This window comes from Mercenaria mercenaria, chromosome 5 (assembly GCF_021730395.1).
Source record: "Mercenaria mercenaria strain notata chromosome 5, MADL_Memer_1, whole genome shotgun sequence".
Classification (NCBI taxonomy): Eukaryota; Metazoa; Mollusca; class Bivalvia; order Venerida; family Veneridae; genus Mercenaria; species Mercenaria mercenaria.
In genome coordinates this window covers 97548222-97573139 of record NC_069365.1, presented here as the reverse complement: position 1 = coordinate 97573139, position 24918 = coordinate 97548222, and the positions used below count along the sequence as shown (strand labels likewise).

The 24918-nt window shown below is 34.2% G+C and overlaps 1 protein-coding gene across 2 annotated transcripts in view; it reads left to right on the top strand.

Moving 5' to 3' along the window:
* LOC123565918 (uncharacterized) overlaps window positions 1–23448 on the top strand; it is a 69477-nt gene extending 46029 nt beyond the window's left edge. Inside the window, exons 3-8 of one of the 2 annotated variants that reach the window (XM_053544409.1) lie at window positions 122–280; window positions 12192–19085; window positions 19665–19770; window positions 20326–20475; window positions 20829–20926; window positions 22097–23448. In XM_053544409.1, coding sequence (XP_053400384.1) covers window positions 122–280; window positions 12192–13130 — 1098 coding nt within the window. In that variant the 3' untranslated portion in view covers window positions 13131–19085; window positions 19665–19770; window positions 20326–20475; window positions 20829–20926; window positions 22097–23448. Of the gene's footprint in view, window positions 1–121; window positions 281–12191; window positions 19086–19664; window positions 19771–20304; window positions 20476–20828; window positions 20927–22096 lie in introns of both variants that reach the window. The other variant, XM_053544408.1, reaches the window with a different exon arrangement.
* Window positions 23449–24918: the final 1470 nt, after the last annotated feature.

Sequence of the window (24918 nt, the reverse complement as noted above, 5' to 3'; positions counted from 1 at the left end):
TACTTATTATATAAACATATAAAATACTTTTGAACAAATATTTGCCGCTGAAACTGGCCAATTGTAAGGCTTGTTTAGTGACTTTAAATCTGAAACAGTCTTTTGTAACATTTATTTGTAGGGTAGAGAGTTAGGCAAAGATGTTCGACATTCCCCACAATTAGAGATGGAAGATACAGATCTAAAACAGTATTTTACTGTCTTACAGCATCTGCTGTCAGATCCTACATATTTGTCCTCTGATACAGCTGCAAAGAATGCTAAAACGAAATTATTACAGGTTGGTGTTATAATAGATGTTTTGTAAAATAATACATTTCCATATTCTTAGTCACATTAACAGTTTTTAGAAACAAAATAACACAATCATTGTGCCTACACGAGTGTGAGGGCATATACTGAATAAAAAGTGTGTCAGTCGGTCGCAAAAATGTTCAAACTCTTTTTCAAGTGCTATTTTTTGATGTCAGCAAAATATTATAGAGATGCATTACCATGTTCAGTTTCAATTACTGTTGTATCAGATATACAGAATTAAATTACCATGATGTAACACTGGGTATGTAGTCTGCTGTTTTTAATTGTATTAACTATATATATATATAACTTTGTTTGTTTGTTTCGGGTTTGGTTTTGTTCCTCAACATTGTTTCATTTTATTACGGCGGGCAGTTAAAGGTATAATATTTATTTATTAGATCTAAATTTCGTATTTAAAAACCTAACAAATACAGGTACTTCATATAATTTATATAAGCATAAAGTTAACATGCTTATGTGTATCTATAGTATTATTAGGTTTAAAAAAGTGGATACTGTAATACATGTATAAATAAAGAGAGTAAAAGTATGAACTACAACAAAAACGGACTGTTTTTTAACGGACGACGGACAACGAACGACCGAAGACGCCAGATAATGTCCGGTAACAATAGCTCACAAAGAACATTCTGATTAATTCTCATGAGTTTTAAACTTGCAATGTGGCCTGTAGAGTGTTAACAAGATTTTCCCTTGAACTGGCCTAGTGACCTTGTTTTTGACCCCACAAGACCAAGTACTGAACTTGGCATAGAGATTATTAAGATATACATTCTGAGTGAAGAAGTCAGTGTCCTGCATTATGACTTCTTGGCAAAATTCAACCAGCATCCCTTAGAATCATACAATGCTTGTTCATTCTGAAAAAATGAATGAATCGGGGTGGAGGGGGGGGGGGTGGGAAAAAAGAACATTTGTAGAACATTTGCCTGAGAAAAAACCTTTGAGATCCTGATTCTATTGCACCAACCACATACAAACAGCTGTATTATTAGGACAACCTTCTGCAAAAGTCTCATGAAGATAGTATATTAAATGTGACCTCTAGAGTATTAACAAATTTTTAATTTTATTTAATCAGGTGACGTAATTTTCAACCCCACTCGATCAAAATACAAACTTGACCTAAAGGTCATTAGGACAGCCATTCTCACCAAATATCATGAAGATAGGGTCATAAATGTGGCTTTTAGAGTGTTACCAAGATTTTCCTTTGATCTTTTAGCTTAAACAGCATCAAGATAAACATTCTTACCAAGTTTCATGTAGACAGGGTCATAAATGTGACCTCTAGAGTGTTAAAAGGCTTATTCATTTAATTTTATAGGTGGCCTAGTTTTTTATCCCACAAAACCTAGATCCGAACTTGACATAGAAGTCATCGACGCAATCATTTTGGCCATTTCTCATTTTCAAACTTAAAACTGTAAAGGTTTACAAAATTTTGTTTTGATCTAGCCTTCTCACCTAGTTTTTGACCAGATATAACCCAGTTTCAGTCCAGACCTAGAGGTCATCAAGATAAACATTCTGATCTGCGCTCTCCTAGTTGAGCTGAGCAGAGGAAATTTATTAGTATAGTAACTCGTTCACGTTTTATAACAGCATTTTGTAACCCTTACTAAGACATTGTCGGTTTACTTGAAGTCTGGCTGTGAACATGGGGTGCGCACTATCAAAGGGACGTCTCTAAATACATTTTTATTTACAATGCCCAGGACATTTACAATTTTGTTTCTAAAATTAAAAGCATGTTCAAATGAAACCAGAAGTGAAATATTTTTGTTTAGCCGATTTAAAGGTTTCAGTAATTGTAATATGCAGCAAATGCAACACCTATTAGGCCTAAAAATATTGTTTGTTTCCGGTAACATGCCTCTAAAAATAGCATAGGTAGGTAGGAAAAACTGACTTTGTTTTTCAATGAAGAAAGAGCAACTTCTCTTGAAGTGTATGAAAAAAAAGCGAAAATATCGGAAAAAAATAATCCCTAGGGGATTTAGGATCGCGACAAATTTACGGTAGGTCGGGAAACCGGTATCAAACAATATTTTAGGCCTAGAAGACCTGCAAAAATATACACTGACGAGATATGAAAATGCAACTAACATATGTCTGAATATATTTTACTACAAAAAGCACCCCCTTGAAATGTTCAACATATACACATCTCGACACTCTATACCCCTTGTATTCAAATTACAACAGACCGTAAAATTAACACTATGGTATAGAGTGTCAAGATGTGTATGGGTTGGACATTTGAAGGTACGTTGGCATGTTTAGGACATGCAATTATTCTTTTTTTATTAAGTTATCTCGAGCGCACGACATCCTATCTTGAGCGACCAACATCTTATCTCGTGCGCATGACATCTTATCTTGAGCGATCAACATCTTATCTCGAGCGATCAACATATTATCTTGAGCGATCAACATCTTATCTCGTGCGCACGACATCTTATCTTGATCGATCAACATCTTATCTCGTGCGCACGACATCTTATCTCGATCGATCAACATCTTATCTCGAGCTACCAACATATTATCTTGAGCGATCAACATCTTATCTCGAGCGATCAACATCTAATCTCGAGCAATCAACACATTATCTTGAGCGATCAACATCTTATCTCGAGCAATCAACATATTATCTTGAGCGATCAACATCTTGTCTCGAGCGATCAACATATTATTTTGAGCGATCAACATCTTATCTCGAGCGATCAACATTTTATCTCGTGCGCACGACTTTGTGTATGTATTTAGGTCATCAGTAAAACATACGGACAAGTTGTTAATTAGGGTCCCGCCTATTCCGATGTTATTTAAACTTCCTACAAGTACATGTACAACTTTATCATATCATTTGGGAGAACAGTGCACATAATTGGTCATCCTGTCTTCAAAATCAAATGAACCTAACCAATGATGCATTCTGCATGTTAGAATAGCAACAATTTCAGTTCGACTGATGAATTCGCGCAGAAAAGTTGCATGCATGAATTAATGGAAACTAAGGAAATGCTTTAATATATGGGCGAAGCCTACATACTAATTTTTTGTCAAGGTCTTAAATTTATTTCCTTGCATCATCACTAATTTTTTGCTGCTTTTTTATCAGCTTACGTATTTAAATTTATAACCCTGCAAACATGTGAAACGGTTATATTTATCTATTTATTTCGTTGGGTTAAACTTCGCACCGACACAATTATAGGTTATATGGCGATTTTCCAGCTTTTGATGGTGGAGGAAGACCCAAGGTGCCCTTCCATGCATTATTTCATCACGAGCGGGCACCTGGTTAGAACCACGGACAAAAACAAAAACGGTGGCAGCCGTATGTTTTTACTTATGAATTCACACAAAGGTCCTTAATACATATTGATAAGACGACCGTGACGTGCGCTCAAGAAAAGATGTTGATCGCTCGAGATCATATGTTGATCGCTCAAGATAATATGTTGATCGCTCGAGATAATATGTTGATCGCTCAAGATAATATTGATCGCTCGAGATAGTATGTTGATCGCTTAAGATGATATGTTGATCGCTCGAGATAAGATGTTGATCGCTCAAGATAATAGGTTGATGGCTCAAGATAATAGGTTGATCGCTCGAAATAAGATATTGATCGCGCAAGATAATATGTCGTGCGCACGCACGTTGAGAAAGATAATATGTTGATCGCTCAAGATTTTATGTTGACCGCTTGAGATAAGATGTTGACCGCTCGAGATAAGATGTTGATCGCTCGAGGTAATATGTCGTGCGCTCGAGGTGAGATGTTGATCGCTCGAGATAAGATGTTGATCGCTCAAGATAATATGTTGATCGCTCGAGAGAAGATGTTGATCGCTCAAGATAAGTTGTCGTGCGCACGAGATAAGATGTTGATCGTTCAAGATCATATGTTGATCGCTTAAGATATTATGTTGGTCGCTCAAGATAAGATGTTGATCGCTCGAGATAAGATTTTGATCGCTCAAGATAAGATGTCGTGCGCACGAGATAAGATGTTGTTCGTTCAATATAATATGTTGATCGCTCAAAATATTATGTTGGTGGCTCGAGATAAGATGTTGATTGCTCAAGATAATATGTTGATCGCTCGAGATAAGATGTTGATCGCTCAAGATAAGATGTCGTGCGCACGAGATAAGATGTTGATCGCTCAAGATAAGATGTCGAGCGCACGAGATATAATGTCGTTCGTACGAGATAATTTAATCTTTAAAAAATAACATATGTCCTAAACATACCACCGTATGAAGGTGATGCTTTTTGTATTAAAATATATTCAGGCATAAGTATTTTGCGTTTTCATATCTCGTCAGTGTATATGGATCTATAAAAAGGTTAAAAATTGCAGTATGTTGATATAACAGTTTTTTAACATCATATCCCTTCAACTGTACACACTAATTTTTCACGCCGCACTTTTGTCAATTTCATTTCAATCTCACCAGGCAATGTTTGCATTTGTTATGTATATATGTGATTTACTATTCCACAAAAAAATCTGATGTTAATTATTGACGACACATGTTTAAAGTTTAATTTCTTACCTTTGTGTTTCTTTCAAGCTTGTGTCTTTTCAGTTAGTTTTAAGTTAGTTATACACATATTCCGATGCTATTTATTTCAAACTTGTGTCTTTTCAGTTAGTTTTAAGTTAGTTATACACATATTCCGATGCTGTTTATTTCTACTGACTTCGATATGTTCCTGTTTATATTTTTTATTCATGTTAGCGGAACGGTTTCAACGATTTTAAAGTATAAGTACGTTTTTATAACTATTCCGATTGTCAAATTTCCTCACATTCAAGGTGCAGGTAGAGTGTATTTACTGTGACACAGCAATAGAATTACGGCACAAATGCGTTTGCACTGGTCTGATCGCAAGGGAATCAGTTACACTCGATGTAAAGTAGGCAGAATGTATCATATATCGTGCCAAGTTTAAGCTCTTAATTAAATAGTAAAAAAAAAAAGGTAAGTGTAGATTTTCTGGAAACACAAAGAACCCAAATCCTTATTGATAAGCGGGAAATATACGGCTTGGTTGTGCCTTCTAAGTGCCATAAATGCCCGAGCGCCATTATGATTATGGTTTGTGAGGCACACTGAGCCATTATGGACCCGCCAACAGCGGGCATAATGACAGTTTTAACGGGGTTTTTTTGTTACTATTTGTAGAAAGGTAAAGAATAATTCATAATAATGCAATAATATGAAATAAGACACTGCCTCAATCGGGAAACGTTACATCAGCTTGCCCAGAGATATACGTTTGTATCAATTTAAAGGTAGATTTTGGAATAAAAAAGCAATACTGCCCATATTTGTACTGATGTGCATGACGTTGCGGTTCGGACAAATTATGTGGACGCTTATTACGAACAAGGAAAAATCGTATTCATCCAAAACAATCCGAAGTCAGACGCTCCGTGCACGTGCCGGAAGACCACATTTTTTAATTCGATAGTATATCTCATTCGGTATATATCGCATGTTACCGTAGAGGGATCGATCAAATCGGTAGGATCGATTCCCTATAAATACGTATTTCAATTTAGTAAAAAAAGTCATCTGTCCAGTACTGCCAAATAACTTATGGGGACAAAATCACCATCTTAAAATATGTACTTTACCTCTGAATTCGCAAAGATATATGGGCAGTATGCTTTAAATTTCCATGAAACTCATATGACTATGACGTCACGTACAGGTAAATCATTCTAGACACAAAAACGCTCAGTTGGCTGCTGCTGTTAACTTTTCTACATGACGTAATCCAAGGAAGGCATGTCTTCTGCTATTCCAACAGATGCCTTTAGTTTTCACAGATCTTAAATTTCAAAAGTATGCAACAGCGAATAAGTGTAAATAATGTGGGAAAAGGAGAAAACAGTAATAGTGGATGCACGCGCGCGCGCATGTATTTCACATTCAAAATAGAACTGCTAAACTGCGATAATTGTTGTAATAAAATTATAGATGGAAAGAATCTTTAATATACATTAAGATCCTCTATAACTGTACGATAGCCTTAATGGTTTTGGCTCGGTTTGGAAGCATTTCAGCTGACATAGGGGGTTGCATAGTTGCAAACACAAACTTTTAGCTTTCATCCTCACAAGCTTAAAATATGATTGCCAACATTTTCATAAAGTACAGAGAAGCCACAATAGTGTTATGTTTGTTTCAAAATGCAATTATTGTGGGTGTGGAAAATTATTTATTGTTCCTTGCATTGATCTAAAAATAGCACGTGTATTACATACAGCAAGATTTGCACATTTTTCGTTTGAACAATTGAGTACATTGAAATATAAACGTCAGGCTGTTTAAGACTTGACAAACTGTAAAAGTCTTAAAATGCAAGAAGTCCATATTGAACGGAATTTCAAGAAAAAAAAATCATAAAATATGCTCGCAACATGAAATAAAAAACAATTTTGAGAAAATCCCTATGATTTAGTTCACATTCACTGTCCGATATTCACACGGTGTGTATGCATATCAGATCCCTCTCTATGGAAAATGAGAAAACGAACCCCTCTTTGTTCGCGCACAGGACACTCTTTGTGCTAAACAACGAACTCCAACGTCAGTGAGCTCGGAAAATTGAAATGTTCGTCCTAAACACATTTTTGTGCATAAAAAATACATACAAACCACGGAGTGACGCAGCTATATACTACTGCTTTCTTATTGCTACATTTGCTTTATCAGTTGACACAAGTCCAAACGAAGATGGAATGTAGCCGGAGGTACTGGCTTTGATAAACGTCGTGCGATGTTTATTAAAATTAAATACGACTTTCCTTGAGTATAGCAAATATCTAATACCTTAGATGTGAAGTCGTTGATCCCATCTGATTTATAAATACACAATATGTGGTTGTTTTCATCGTATTTCCTTAAAAACGCTCCACTTTCGATTTCGTTAGAGCACGGAATCCCTTTCAGTCGCCTCAATTTTGCCTCACAGGATTCCTCCTGACTCTTTGCACACGGTACGGGAACCCTTTCGGACACAATTAATTTTCTGTCGGCACAGTTGTTCTCTCAATTTAACTTCAGTGTTAGAGTTAAGAGATGATGTTCGTACTTAAAAGCACCACAATACTTATCGGTTATTAGATATGCACGCGTTTTGCAGCGGAAATAGATTGTACGACTTTAGGAGCGCAATATTCTTCCGCTAAAGTACGAGTGCATATACCAATGCAAAGATGATAACCTTTTTCATTACATACGCATACAATGTAACATAACTACTATAAATTTGTTCAATGTTATAGATAGAGTTTATGAAGTGAATTCTTCGTGAAAAAGAAACAGATAGGGAAGGAAACGTTGCGTAGCGGAGTGACCGACCGAGGTGTCTATTTCTCGAAGAATTCTCTTTATGGACTCTATGTGACAAAGTGTGAAATCTACGTTTGACCAATCAGAATCGTAGGGTTAGTCGTGTCGAATTCACCGCCTACCTGACTAACAAAAATGTATCGGCTTCCTTTGAAATACGATGAAAGGGCTGTCATTGGTATGCATGCGCATTCAGTCGACGCACTTCAGTGTGTAGAGCTGTTCTTCGAAAAATATTGCTACAGTCACATTGGTCTTAAGGAATAAGAAACCACATTTTTTGAAAAATAACTCGCTCTGATTGGTCAAAAAAGTAGGTTGCACACTATGCACACCTATTAAGATTGACAATACTGAACTAAATAAAACAATTAATGCCATGACACGTATTCAATTACGTCACGCATCCGATATGAAAGTCAGGCGTCAGTGTATGGAAAAATATCGATGTTTTTGGTACAGACTTGTATGCCCGGGCAGACGGGGGTTTGTTATGGTACAGATGTGTCGCTGAACGCCACCTTTTCAGACTAGCTATATGCATGAATGGCCCCTCTTTGTATCAGATCAGATTATACAAATTCGCGTTTAAAACTTACTTGAGTATCACTAAGGTATCGGTAAATTTGATAATAAAATTTAAATATGAATGTAATGTGAAACTGCTGATATATTCTGAATTTAAAAAGCATATTAAGGGAAGTAAAACGCCATGATCTATTTCCCTTGTTTTCAATAAGAATACCATCTTAAAATTCTAACATTGAAGTTCAGGGTGCCGGTGCCGATAGAAAATTTTGTCGAAGAGGGTTCCCGTACCGATTGAAGAGAGTCAAGAGGCATCCTGTGAGACAAAATTGCACCGACTGAAAGGAATCCCGAGCATCAACGAAATCGAAAGTAGGGCTTTTCTTAAGGAAACATGATGAAAATAACCAAAAAAAGTGTGTTTACATGTAAGATAGGATCAACGACTTCACATGTAAGGTACTAGATATTTGCTATACTCAAGAGAAGTCGTATTTAAGTTTAATAAACTTCGCACGATGTTCATCCAAGCCAGTACCCTCCGTCTACATACCATCTCCTTTTGGACTTGTGTCAACTGATAAAACAAAATGTAACGATAAAAAACAGTGGTATATGGCTACGTTACTCCGGGGGCCATATGTTTTTATGCACTAAAATGTGTTTAGGACGAAGATTTCTATCTCACTGACGTTGGAGTTCATTGTTTTGCACAAAGAGTGTCCTGTGCGCGAACAGAGAGGGATCCGTTTTCTCATTTTCCACTGAAATGGATCCGGTACATATACACCGTGATTCACATACACTTAGACGGACAATGTCTAGTTATCTGAAACAAATCTTTCTAACTATATATGTGAAAGTGACATGTAAAATAATTATATCTACACTTCATGAACACAATATTTTCAAAATGGCGGAATAAGGTCTTGGTTCCTATCAACTATGGACAATCTCAAAAGTGCTGTGTAGAAGAGTAGAACAATGTACCACTTTATTCTTCATACTCGTTTTCATTTTATAGGGCATTTTTCACCCACTATCTAGGCATTTCTGATTGTAGATACTTTATAAAACACATAATATTCCATGTAATGTTAGAGGGATTAAAAAAAAAGTCCACAATTAGCCTAGGATATAATAAAAATGTTGCAGGCTATTAGAGGCTGTTTATGGACTGATGTGGGAACGCGTGCTACCGTACACGGCTTAGCAGAACTCAACATTTGCACATGTCACATGTACAAAACAAATATGTTCATTTGACGATGTGCATAAACCTTCGAAGTGACATGTAGTACATTTCCATAAAAAGACGCCTTTTGGTCCCCATTTCAAATTATGTGCTTGCCCTAAACGAGAAAACAATGGGCAGGACTAAACAAAATGGAATTAAGAAAGAAGATCAGAGGTTATGGAGTCTTTGAGGTTACTATGAATAACGGTAATACCAGTATTACACAAGAATATATGTAACTAAGACATTGTTTTCGTTTTTACATGTTGAAATATTTACCCCACCCATTTATTTTCAATAGAGAAGCGTATCTAAACCTACCAAAAAAATAAATTGAATATTTCAAAAATACTTCGCTGCTTTAATGACACACACGTGCTTCAACTGGAAAGAAAAGTGTTGGATTCACCGTGCATCTAAGAGATATATTTAGAAGTGAACTGTTAAAACTGATATTTTTAGGGGTTTATTTTCTTTGTTTTGAACGATACTTTTCAAATTATGCTTTAACTTACTTTAACTGAATCTTATTATTAGAACAGTGTCAGAACAAAACGTATTATACTCAAATAAATATTTGTAATTACAGACCTCTACTCCATTGTGCATCTTCAATCAAATTTAGGCAAAATTCAGGCTAAAACCAAATGTTTTCGAATCAAGTAGAATTTGAATGATTGAATGGTATACTAATAGCCATATTTTGATTATTTTACATTTATTTCAGTCATACAGTTTATTTGAATGAATAATTCAAAGAAATTCTTTTCAAAATGGCGCATGTCCTGAAAACACACAATACACAAACATGCACACGCACACACTCACAAGGCCACACGTTAATGTGTTATTTGTGACTACCTGGAAATGCAGTTTGGTTGTAAAATGAGTAAAATTGTAAGATTGTTTGTATATATTTTATCAAAATTTCATAATGACAGTTAAACATTATTGTCTTAATACATCATAAACTTCAGCTATAGATTTCAGCTAGCTTTAAGAATTTTGTTAAGTTTAGTATAATCGAGATATAATATATAGCAGACCTGTATTTTAATATTTCGATTTAAATGCCAGCTCTGCGAATAAATTTCACGAGGGCTAAACCAGAGTGTATTATATGCGCAGCGTAAAACCTGTTCGTATAGTCAAAATATATCAGAAAAGTGCCAAAATGTCATAATATACGCCCATCATAGCAAATTAATTTACACTTGCAAATGGTATTTTACTTCTGTTGTAATGCCTCGGGAGCATCATTTGGTACTGGCCGATTTTGAAATAAACTACTGTCATAGGATTCAAATTTAATAAATTTTCAAGAGCCATAACTGTAAAGACACTGACCCAAAGTAATTGTTTGTCGAAATTGACGTAGTTCGCAGTAGACCGCAAGCCCAAACAATGGCATACCGAATTGTAACAAATGTTATAAAAGCAAAGCTTTCTATAGAAACAACAGAGGGAAGTATGTCCACATCTTTTTAAGTCCGTAAAAATCATTACCAGGTAGAGATACGTTGAAATACACTTAAAAATGGTGAACCAAAGAGAACTACAAAAACGTACCAATATTAGCTATTTGTAGCAACAACAAAGGGAAGTAATTCTATAAAATAATTCTAAGTCGATAAAAATTCCTTACCTAGTAAGGATACGTTAAAATAACATAATAATTGGAAGTAACAAACATGTTGTACCATAGAAAAATGATGTCGGTTTTCCCCCACGGCCCATAGTTCAGTTTCGGTACAAAATTCTCTAGTTATTTAGCGGACACCGATTTCTTCCGCATGCCACAACGTCCAACCACCTCAGTAGGCCACCCGCCCGTAGGGGTTTGTAAACATATAACGTCTTTTTTTTTCAAAATGGCGAATAAAAATAATTCTGCTATATAGAATTTTGATTCTTTTTCATAGCGTATGTTTGGCGCAAATCGTAGTAACGTTAACATTTTAACATGCTTTAATAGTGTGAAAATACGGGAAGTGACACTTTTCGCGGAATAACTTAGGTGTGCGCAGACGTCTGAAAACCTATTTTTGCGCCAAATAACCTAAACTGTATGTGGATTAAGTGTAACAAAATTCTGTTATATCATTGCGATTCTGAAACGTCTTTTATGTAGAATAGAGGATCAAAAGCAGTAGCACCTTTTAATCGGTGCCAAAATGGTATCCAATTAATATGTCGTCGTTTCCTCACATTTCCGCGTATGTTTCATACTAGAATATCTTTTTAAAGATATCCAATGCGCGTTTTTCTCTAAAATAATTAATTTTTGATATTATCTTGAAATATGTAAAATCCTCGCAAAATGAATTAAACTTGACTAAATATAAAAATCAACTGTATTTTAGATGCACATTCACATTTAATTGTCAATACACATGTAAAACAGCCATTTGTTAAACCAGACTTCACGTTTAGAGAGGCAACACATATTTATAGTGTGATTAGTTAATATACACATATAATAGGGTATGTACTATTTTAAACTTGAAACACATAACTGTTCATACAAAGAATATCAATTTATTCTATAAATAATTTTTTATGTGCGAATATAATGTTATACTTTCTAAAAGGAATTAGGGCCTTATATATCTTTAAGTATTCAAAATCTAGAAATGTCAAATAAACAAACCATATCCTAACTGCATATTGGAAATTTCTTGTTATATTTCAACAATTTCTTTCACTCCTGTATTATATTCCAGCTTCAAAACGATACTTTGGTCATTGGTAAAGATGATGTCCGGAAGGTGCTGGATGATGTTGCCAAGGCAGTTCAAGATAAAATCAGGACTAATTTGAAGGAAGCTGAAAAGAAAAAAATAGAACTGATCAATGTCATGAACGAGTCTGTTAAAGCTATTGACAATGAAAAAAATGTATCAATTGCTCAACTAGAAAAAGCATTTAAATCTGCAATTGATGAATTAGAAAGGCAAACAAAGGAATCGCTGACAAAAGTACAATCAGAAGCTTATATTGCTACGAAACAGATAGAAGAGGGTACTGATAAAGGGGTTAACAAGTTGGAAGTCAAAGCCGAAGCTGGAGTGAAACAGATAGAAGAATCTGCTGATAAAGGGGTTAACAAGTTGGAAGTCGGAGCCAAAGCTAGGTTGAAGCAGATAGAAGAATCTGCTGATAGAGGGGTTAACAAGTTGGAAGTCAAAGCCGAAGCTGGAGTGAAACAGATAGAAGAATCTGCTGATAAAGGGGTTAACAAGTTGGAAGACGAAGCCAAATCTGGAGTGAAACAGATAGAAGAATCTGCTGATAAAGGGAATAACAAGTTGGAAGTCGGAGCCAAAGCTGGAGTGAAACAGATAGAAGACTCTGCTGATAAAGGGATTAACAAGTTGGAAGTCGAAGTCAAGGCTGGAATGAAACAGATAGAAGAATATGCTGATAAAAGGGTTAACAAGATGGAAGTCGAAGCCGAAGCTGGAGTTAACAAGATAGAAGAATCTACTAATAAAGGGGTTAACAAGTTGGAAGTGGAAGCCGAAGCTGGAATTACAAAGATTTCAGCAAAAACGGATGAAGCATTAAAGCAGATTGAGGAATCAACAAACAAAGAAGATAAATACAACAAGTTAAAAGAAGGTAAGTGTATTTTTTTTAAAACATCATTTCGGAAACTGTGAGTACATGTTAATAGCTTCGCACACATGGGCTATTCATTTGCTTCTGATGAACTTGAAGAATCTGCTATGCAGAATAATCATAATGATAGCTAATGTGTCACTAATAAGATTTTTATTGGAATCATTGTTTGCCCCCGGTTATTCTTAAAGCAGCTGTAGCTGCCTTGAAATCTGTTTTATATATGCACTTAAAAATTAAAAGACTTTGCACAAGATGGAAGTCTATAAAGGGAATAGATAAAACGATTTCGCATACCTTTTCTAACTATATCTATCTACAAAAAAGTACAAACTAGTTTTACCTATCTTCACATTAGTGTAAACAAATGTAAATGATGCGATTTCAGTAGAAGGGGACGTTTTTTTTTCACATTCTTGAGTAGTTATTCTTGTTCTTAATCTATCGCTAGTTTGGCAAATATAATACATTTTCTTTCGCCTATACAACAAAATGTACATCCAGTTAGGTAAAGGGTCCTAATTTTCAATGCGTCGTTCTGCTAAACATACCTGATGCATTTGGTTTGAAATAATTCTTGTAAAGGCTTTTGTAAATTTTTCGAAATACAGATGTTAGCTTTATCGGTCAATATCCGATCGCAAGTGTTTAATTGATACTTTTAAGCGTTTCTACACAACTTGACATACACAGACTTTGAATATTATTTAAGATTTGCCTTATATGAATAATATAATACATTTTGAGGTATTAAACATATATGTCAGAAAGGTTTGCATTATACATCGTAAGAGCATAGGAATATATTCATTCTACAAGATGACATGCCGAAAGGATTTGTTCATGCTTAAAGAGTATTAAATTATGAATGACAAACGTGTTTCCGAACTTCCTTAAATATCTATACATTTACAGGAATTTCGGCATTTAATACGGGGTACACGTACCTCTTAAGATAACTAGTACTAATATTCGTACTGAAGGTATGCAGTGTCAATTTTTCACTTAAATATTTCATTTTTATATAGTTTCTTCAGATATAGAAAATCTTCATCAAATAAACTTAACTATACCATAAGAATTGATTATGTATGTCACGAAGCTTTTTAGACTAAGTGGTGGAACACATTTACTAAGAAAGATATCAGGAATGTGGAACTAAGAGATTTTTACTTAGAGATGTTAACCGTATGATTTCTCATTCTTAAAGGTGGTCAATCACATTTGAGAAACGTTTTCTGACATTTTTCAGTTTTCATATTATACTGTTTGAGAAAAATTAAAAGACGACTCACTACATTGTGTTAGATCTGTATTAGAAATGTATAATTTATAACTTATGAAATTTTATAATTATCTCCCTTTAATACAAAAGTGTTTAAAAAGTGGACTATTTCTTTTGACTTCAGTACAATTTCTAGTTTTGCATAGTTTGCACTTGATAAATACTGAAATATTTCAACAAAGATAAGTTTCAAAACAACATGTAGCTGCGGAATTAATTAACTTTTTTACTGATTGATTGATTGATTGATTGATTACATGCACAACCAAGACAGACGAAGGGAGGATAATTTTATGAAATTTGCATTTCCAATGAATTTTGGCAAAATATGTACTTGTAAAGCAAGTATTTGATAACCTTTTTACAATAGTGCTAATATTTATATTCATTAGGCAAAATCTGTTAATGAAATTTGTACTTATGCTAAATTAGAGCTTGGTTGGGCAACCAGCATAGGAAAGTCTAATTTTGAAAATACTTCCAGTAAACATCTATCATGTATTAAGAACTCGAGGCGAGGAACACATATAAGTGTAAATGATCAGTTGATTAAGTGTCGAACAAATCTTTTTCTTTTTACCTGATTAACCACCTTTTATCATCATCGTTTTGACAAAACAACAAAAGTTCCTTTCCAAATGCTTATAATGAAAGCTAGATACAAATGTAATATGACACTCAATTCGGAAGATAAACCTGAGATTGGGAGAACACAGGCAAAAGAGATAGATTAAGGACATAATTATTTTGTTTGTAATTTAAATGTTGGAATTATTTCCTGTTTAGAATTATAAGTTTAGCTTTAATAGTATGTATTATTCTAACACGACCTGTTACATTTTCCTATTAAACAAACAAGGTTAATTTACAGTCTAACACGACCAGCAAATAACCTACATACATGTAGAGCAAAATCAATCCCGGGTTATTCTGCAATAAACCACTCGCATGCAATGACGTCATCCGATCCAGGAGCGTAGCACGGTCGTAAAAAGTAGTTACTATTTTTTCTAACACTGTTGATACTGCTATGTCGTATTAGAATCGAAATAATAAGTTCCAAAGTTGGCAATTCACTGAATGAGATATACTATTTCTTACACAATAAGGGAATAATAAATTACATTTTTTTAATATTTCCTACTGTAAAAATGCAAGTTTATCAAGTATTATGTTCTAATATATCATGTACATAATTTACATATATACAGTCAATTTTTATCATCATAATCATCATCATCATCATCATCAAAATCATCATCATCATCTTGAGCTGGTCCATTGTAGGATCAATGGTAAGATTAACTGCCCTAAACGGTATTACCTAAATACTGTTGAAAACAGGCGCTATGAAACCAACAAAGAAACATAGTATTCATCAAAATCATTCTACAGGGTGCCAATATTTGAGTCGTTTGCAGAAATATGTGTAATATGATCACTACAGATTGTCAATAAATGGTGGTTATTTGTATCAAAGTATTTGGAAATCTGATTAAAGCAAGTTATGATCCGGACATAAACGTGTATATTACAGCAAAATAACAAAACAAATATAAGTTCAAAGCTGTGACCTTGATCTTGGATATAACAACATGGATCATGATCGCAACAAACCTTCTATCCATGCTGATCATTTGTACCAAATAATTTAAAAATCTAACAATGCATGGGCAAGTTATACGAAGGACAAGAACCTATATAAAACTGTATGAACGCATATTTCACGGCGGGATTATAATAAACGAAGACCTATTTCCTTACAAACGAGCTCAGTTGGGTGAGGGTAATTAAAAACCTAAGGTGTATTTTCTTAAAATCTCATAGACATAAATTTGCAGCATGCACAAGGTCGGGCCCTCCTAGACTTAATGCTAACGACTCCACCCATGACAAGTTGTATATCATTTGTCCGAGGACATAGCAACTTCCTGTGTGTCACCCAACTTAAGACAGCTCTGGATAACGAAAGATAGCTGCAAATGTATGTCGCCACCGGGTTCGAACCAGTGACCTGACTATGTGGGTCTACCTTATAGCTAGTCGAAGTAACAGTAGAAGAAGCTAAAGATGTAATCATAATATAGTGGTAGTGGCAGTGGATGCAGAAATGAAAATAAAAATCGAGCCATGTGACGGGAAAATTGGCATTCGAACATTTTCGTGAAATTCTAGAAACTCTATATTAAGGCTGACCTGTGCATTTACGCATCTGAATTAGGGTCAGAGAACTTCATATTCAGGTAGAATAAGTCTTTTTTGAAATAACAACGAACGATGTTGGCCATGATCAGACTGCGCAGATGCACAGGCTGATCTTGGCCCACACTAGTTGCAAAGCCTCGAAAGTTCTCGAAGGCCCATTTTCTCTGCGGCTCAAATAATTTTATGACGTTATTGACATCGACGACGACTACGCTAACTTGTGATGGTGCTTATGGCAGTCTATACTCCAATAAAGTCCTCGCTGTTCTTTGAAATGATATATAACTATGAATGGAATAAAGAAATCAAGGCAAAACTTTGTTACGGAAAAGGTGGATAAAACAGTAGTTTTTTATTACTGCATAGGTGATTAAGCAAACATTTCATAATATTGGTACTTTCAGAGAAATATCAATGAAAAATAGTAAACTTAAATAGAAACAAATACAGGGAATCTCCCACAGAACGGCATTACAGTGCATTTGTATTGTGCAATTTGAAAGTTATTTCACTATTGTCTTTTTACTGAAATTACGAAGCTGAAACTGTTTACATATTCTGGTTAAAAACACCTTAGTTTTAAAATAAAACTATTAAGGAAAAACGTATTTCTATTTTGATCACAGTAACAATAAATTTGATCGATGCTCTCCAAAACCACCGTCTATATGCAAGCTGCTTAAATATCAAGGTTGGTCGCAGTACATAATTTATCTCTGTAGTTAACTAGCAGAGACAATGTTTCTGTTCCAAGTAACAGCAACATCAACCTAAAGTAACAGCAATATCAACCCAAGAGACCAAAACGCATAGCACGGTCTTAGAAAAACAGTCAAGTGTACCAAATTTGATCACAATATGTCATTCCTAACTGATGACTTTCTGTGTGCAAAAAACGTACCCACGTTACAAAGCAATATCATATATAGCACACACCACATACTTTCTAAGGCCATATGTTTTGGATTCCTCGATAATCAGATTTAAATTAGATTTTTAAATATTTGCAACTAGAAAGTCGATGCTTGTGAAAACACACACCTATAGTTAACTAATTTATACGAAATCAATATTGTTTACCCAAACTTAACTGAGTTGTAAAAAGATACTTGTTTGTGATAACAAAATCTATTTAATTGCATATCAGAAACTAAGGGAAGTAACTCAGACTATGAGAAACCTATCTGTGAATAAAATATCTATTTAATTGACCAACCATTGCGGGTATTGCTCTGGAAGGCCGAACAATCACTCAGACAAGAGGACGAAAAGACAGACAAGCATACCTACAGGTCAGAGTGAAACTGTTGTAAGTATATACAGATAAAAAAACGCTTTGCTCTCATCCCTCGATATGGACAATGATGAAACTATATCCCCACGACTTTGCGTAGAGGTAAAAAGCCGTAATCATTATCACAGTCCCAGTATTCAAAATACATCGTTTCTATCCTCGGTCCACTTAATAGCTTTCCCCTGTGCAGTTTTTTATTTGCTTCGTCTATCCCCAGTACAGTTTCAAGTCATCAAAAATTATGAATATCTCCCCAACAACAAAACATACTGTATTGATATCTTACACAATACTGGACGACGTAATTATAATAAAATCGCTCGATTCAGTTTTTATCTTTATTTTCCAATTGTTGTTTTATGTTTGAAATTCTACCACCTTACTGGACATTTATGAGCGATCAGTGAACTTGTGCCATTATACAAGAGAGGAGACACATTTCCATTATAGTTGTATATTGCATATGATCAAGTTATTCGAAACTCTTCGATTTTTATAAATATATCACCATGAAATACAAAAAATGGTAAAAAACTTACCGTGTGTCAAAATCAAACGTGTATTGATTTATCACTTTCTCGGCTATATCCGGTGTCCGTTTCCCCACCAGGATAATTTTGATGTAAATATTTTACTGCAAAGTAGGTTTAAAAGGAAAGTTTGTTTGTTTTGGGTTTAACGCCGTTTTTCAACACTATTTCTGTCATGTAACGGAGGGCAGTTAACCTAACCAGTATGCCTGGATTCTGTACTAGTACAAACCTGTTCTCCGCAAGTAACTGCCAACTTCCCCACATGAATCAGAGGTGGAGGACTAATGATTTCAGACACAATGTCGTTTAGCAAAGGTGTCCCGCCATGACATTTTTATCCCAAATGACACAAGCCTTGATATCGGTAAAATGACGTTGAAGTTGACGTCACTTAATTAGATACTTGTTTTCATTAATTTGTTTTTAAAGCAACAGCCATTAGTCTTAAAATCAGTAATATCGGACGAAGATTTGTAAGTTAAAATGTTTCAACATTTAGTTATCGCACTAGTAGTGAAATATCACAAATAATGAGTGAATTAGCGAATTGTTTCCCTTTGGAATCTACACGCCATTAACGGTGTATACATGTGTGAAACTGGGTCAGAGAAAACATGCAGTTATTGCTCTGAATTTACGCGGATATTTAAAGTACCTGGCGGATTTATTGGTTGTTATGGTAAGTGTTTCTTTTCATCATCAATTTATTCGTAACTTAAGTAAAAAAAAAGAATGGACAGACCGCTTCTTTTGTTGATGTATCAAATCGATACATCTTGGCAGCGAAAAATGGCCGTGTTGACATTTCGATTTGACTTTTAATATTTTTTTTCTGTATATTTGTACATTTTTATGATGGCAGAATATACTTGTAGCCAAGACAGCCAGGCATCTACTATATTAAGTACATTCTGTATGAAATTTTCTATCTAGAAATTGTAAATAATTAGGAATATTGTACATTTTTTAAACTGTCACAGATGTGAACTGGTGAATAATTACATGCTCATTATGCACATACAGTAAAATCTATGACAATTGGAAAAGAAAAGTACAATAACACAGGAAACGTTGTGTTTTAAATTGTCACTTTTTGCTGTAATAGCAACTAAAATAGACCGCCTGAAACTTCTAAAAACTTCTACATGCAATTTACAATAAAAACTACTTTTTTTCATTCTCACTACTGTCAGTACTGGCAGACAGCATACTGATAGGCTACTAAATAAATGAAAAATTCTTTGTTTATATTTTTCAGGACAACCTCCATCAGTATGAGATATAAAGGTTCACTGCAGTTTTGACTACAAGTACTGTACACATACTATGCTCAGCAACTGGAGTTGCTGTGAGGTTTCATGCAGGTATAATATTTAAAGTTAGTGTTTACATTCATATCAGTGTCAATATCCTCAAATGCATTTTTTTTTCAATATCAATTTTAACTATGAAATTCCATATACTGCAGTATCACTAAATTAAATTCCACAGTCTTCAAAACAACCATGACTCTATAAATAAAAGCTACAAGCACACAGTGCACATTTTACATTTGAATTTACAGTGACACCTTAATAACAGAAAACTGGTTAAGTGAAATTATGCAAAGGAAGTTGTCTTTTGTTAAGACTTGATTTTACTATTAATTTCTTTGCTTGTTCTTTTTTTTCACTGAACTTTTTGGAAATCCCTGAAATGGGATTGAAAATACTGCATTGCTTTATAATAAAGATGCTGTATAATAAGCACTTTAAATTGGGATTCAATTAAATTTTGATAAATGCAAGTTGTTGTCAAGCATTATCTATAAGAAATGATGGACTGTTTTGGTCAGTGTTGATTCACTCCATTTTGATGAGGACTTTAATACATTTCTCATAAACTGTTATTGTTTTAAGGCTCTCAGATTTTCTACCTAGTGTATGAAAAGTACAGTACTGCTGTTGGAAGAGGAGCAGTGTGGTATCTATGGTCCACCATCACTTCAAGTATCATGGCTATGGATAAAAGAAGGTTTCATTACATATGGACAATTATATTGGACAAAATAAGAAAAGTTGTCTAATAAGGTAAGAATTCCCCAAAAAATAAAGAAACATTTATTAAGCACACAGAACTTGATGTTGAAATATTTAATTTCACAGTGTGATCATACACTTCAGTTTGGAAAGTCACTGGTTTCCAGTTTATATATATAATATGCATACTTTTATGTAAATGAAACATCATATCTCCACTGATAAACATTGATTTACAATTTGAATATTGCATACTTACATAACATACTGTATTAAAAAATCAACTGTATAGCTGACATTTAATTGTTGTAATAAAGTGATGCTATGTTATTCTAAGGACTACACTATTGCTACTTAAAAGTTATTGTCTAAGAATACATTGTTTAAATATACCCTTATTTCAGTTCTGGAATGTGGCTTGTTATGATGGGTCTACATGATTGACTTGGAGTACAACATGATGGAGGCCGGGCTTGCAGTATTCAGTCCTGAACATGTTTAGGTATATTTGGCTTGTCACCTCTTTAAGCAGTTTTTGTAATAATCACTATCGTCCATGAACGGGCTCAATCAAACCGAGCCTGCAACATTTTCGTTTTTGTTGTCTTGAGCGACCTGTGGAGTTTCCACTTTTTCTATTTATTATCACAGCAGCGTTGTTTGTGCCGTGTGGCGGCCGTAAAAAGTCTCCCCGTACATTCAATCAGGGCTGTTATATTTCGATCTTCTCAGATCGTTCAGCACGACTTTTATGTTGTGTTATTGGTACTGTTTAGTTTCTGAACATGAGAATTTCGGCCTGGGTGGTACCAATACTCCCGCTTATATAGCTTTGGGTATTGTATAATCACCCCTTGGATATGGCGCCTGCTTTTTAATTTTGTCTTTTGGCAGTTTCTGTGATATGCAGGCTCCATAACCTCAGATCCCCTTTCTAAATTCCATTTTATTTAGTTCTGCCCATTGTTTTCTCGTTTAGGGCAAACCCATTATTTTAGCTGGGGACCATACGCCGCTTTTCATGGAATTACACACTAGTGTAGAATTGAAGGTTCCATGTGCAACGCCGTATGAACACATCTGCGGATGGCTCTAAATTGTTTTTTGTACTTTTAACATGTGTAAATGTTGAGTGCTGCTCAACCCGGGGCTAGAGGGCGTGGACGGTAGCTTGCATTTCCACTACCGTCCATGAACGGGCTCAATCAAACCGAGCCTGCAACATTTTCGTTTTTGTTGTCTTGAGCGACCTGTGGAGTTTCCACTTTTTCTATTGATAAAACTTGCTGCAGAGTTCATGTCTGTAAATAGGCCATTTATATTAAGATGCCACATTTTCTGTTTCTTTTTATGTTGTTAAAGAGTGTCTAGCTCACTGCAAGCCAGTTCAACAGAAATAACATAAATGTAATACAGTTACTGTTTTTTCTTAACCAGGTTAAAGAACTATTTGTTAAAATGAGATCAAAATCATGGCCCTAACTTGATGTAAAGTATGTGCGATGGTTGAAATTTTTGATAAAAAGAGGTTGTCATTACTATAATAAAATTCTAAAATGTAATTTAATGTAATTATGTGTGGGCTGTCTTATGGACAGCTCTTGTTCAGGATTGAAGAAAAAAGGTTATTAGTCTTCTTTGTCTTAAATCTTTGATACATTTATCATTACAGAATGTCTTCTGCATGACCTGGTATAGTATTCTTGAAGGATTATAACTTCAACACAGAGACGGAAATTAATAATTTAGGTAGGGGATTGGCATGACAGGCAAATTCTCCAACCGTATTACCATTCCTGAGCTGGATACCAGTCGACAGTGGTACCTGTATAATGAAATGGCACCCCTTTGCAGCAACAGCAATGTATGCTCAAAACTAGCAGTGTCAAAACCATTAAAATTGAGAACTCAGTCAATTAAAACGAAGAATGAATGGAAAAAAAGTGTTTAACATTTAAAGTTACAGAGAAAGAGCTTAGCTCAATTGGTATTTTGTGAAATTTTAATTAATTTGAAAGTGTTTTTGATTTTCTAAAGGTGTACTAGACCCAAATTCCATATATATGAATATAAACAAATGCTACATATAGTTATGTAAACATTGAATTAACAAGTTTATGGTGTCAGCAGTAGTATGCATTGGTTAAATATAGACATACTGTATGTATGTAAGGCTGAACACAGTATAAATGTGAAATACCTCTAAGACACTGGAAGATTTTTCAACAATCTACTGTTTAGTACTGCATGATATAAAATTATGAATGGAGCTCTACATACACTGTTGATTTATAAATTAAGCAAAGTTAAATATATTTATTGATGATTTTCTACATTTGAAGTAATTACCTAAATATTAAATATTTTAGTGAAGATATATTATGCAACTATATATTAAGTTGAAAAAAGCTACCATCCAGGAAGAATATTTTGAAATGATACTTTTACTTGAAAATTTATGTGAAAAATGAAGGAAATAGATGTTAAAATGAATTCTTTATTTTATAAAAATGTTGTTGCCATGGAAACAGAACTTGAGTATTAAGTTTATCTGCTTTCATACCAGAGTAAAATGATTTTTAATTATAATTATGTAAACAATTTAATGTTACATAATCATCACTGATACTTTTAATTTTCAATTTACACTGTCATTGAGCAATGCATCTTAAGTACATTTGAAGTTGAATGACAAATTACAAATATTAGATATTTATGGAAATGCTTTTAGATATTTTTGAGATGAATATAAATCAGAAAAATCACAAATTCTAGTCCTTCTAGAGAACTAATATATATTTATAAATTACATTTTTTTGTATCAAATGTAGGCTAAAATGTCTGTTAAATTGACATTTAAAGCAATTCTTGTACTTTGTTGCTATGGAAACATAAATTGTGACATTTTTTTTAATACAAAATATCATATTTATAGCAAGAAGGCATTATCAACTGTGCTAATCATGTTAAATACTTGATATATTGATGGCAAAATATGAAATTAAAATATATGATAAAAGTAAATGATTTTAGTATTTGTCATTATTATTAAACAAAAAGTGCAAGTTTGCGATGGGGAGTTATTGTACAAAAAATGCTATAATTTTGTTATTTTAAAACATGCAGGTCTAAAATTTTGAATTTATGTTAAGGACACATGTACAGTTCAGAATATGTGAAAAACTCAGTTTCCATAAAAATGTCCTTTGGGACCATTTTGTCATGGCTTGTCACAAAAAGTCACGGAGAACATACGCCCCGCCCGAGGATCGAACTCGCGGCCCCGAGATCCGTAGACCAACGCTCTTACCTACTGAGCTAAGCGGGCGGGCTTTAAGAGGAAAGAGCTTGGTCTGTGTTATATCATGAAAACATAAAATGTTATTTATTTCTGTGATATACTGTTAATATCATGTGACCCTGTGTAAGTGGCGATCCATCAAGCACGCATTAAAAACAATTTTAGCAACCTGAATTCAGATTTGTATAACAATCACCTAATCGCAAATCCTGCATGTGACTGTGGTGCTTTAGTAGAAGACGCCGAACACTTTCTATTTCAATGTCCAAAATACAGTAATCAAAGGAGAAATCTTTTTTATAAATACACGTCAGTTCCACCCTCTTAGCACGAATAAATTACTATTTGGTATTGACATCCTGAACGATGCTCAAAATAGGCTCTTATTTCATCATGTACATCATTTCATAAAGGAAACTACGAGATTTTGATAACTGTTGTACTATTTTACTGTTTAGTTTTCGGTATTTTAATGATGTACATCAAGATAGGATGGACCACTGCTAAAATATTACATACATAAAATGCATTGAACTGGGAAAGTGGCATCTATATTGGATCTGCGGCAATTGTATTGTATCTTCGTTTTATCGCTTTTCTGTAATATATAAATGTTTTTGGGGTTTTTTTTTGCAGTACGATACTATATTTTCTTTTTTTTTCAATTCTTGATTTGATAACCGATTGTTCACATATATCACTCAATGACAGTATTTCTTAATAACATATAGTCTGCTTTGTCAGGGGAGGGCCCCCGATAATGTTGTTATAACTTCTGGCCTAACCCTTTTGTATATTTACATTGATGTATTTATGTACGCTTGTTGTATGTGTGTGTATTGAATATGTATATTATATACAATAAAATATGATTAAGCAAACCCTGTATGCTTTCAATCCCGCTACAAAGAAGTCTCGATATCGTCATTAGGTTAGAGACCACCAATTATTTTCCCATAGACGTACAATATAACGTGTAGTAAATCGAAACATGTATATCTAAGTATATGTCTTTCAAGAACTATCTTAGTTCTACCAAAATATCGGACGAAAAACATATGAATAGTGATACTTTATTTAAGTATTTTTCGTGTGAATGAGATGACCCCCTGTTTACATCGTTTGTTTACCTCTAGCCATGTACTTTTACCTCTTCTGGTTTATTTGCTTAAACGCCTATTTCTACATTTAAA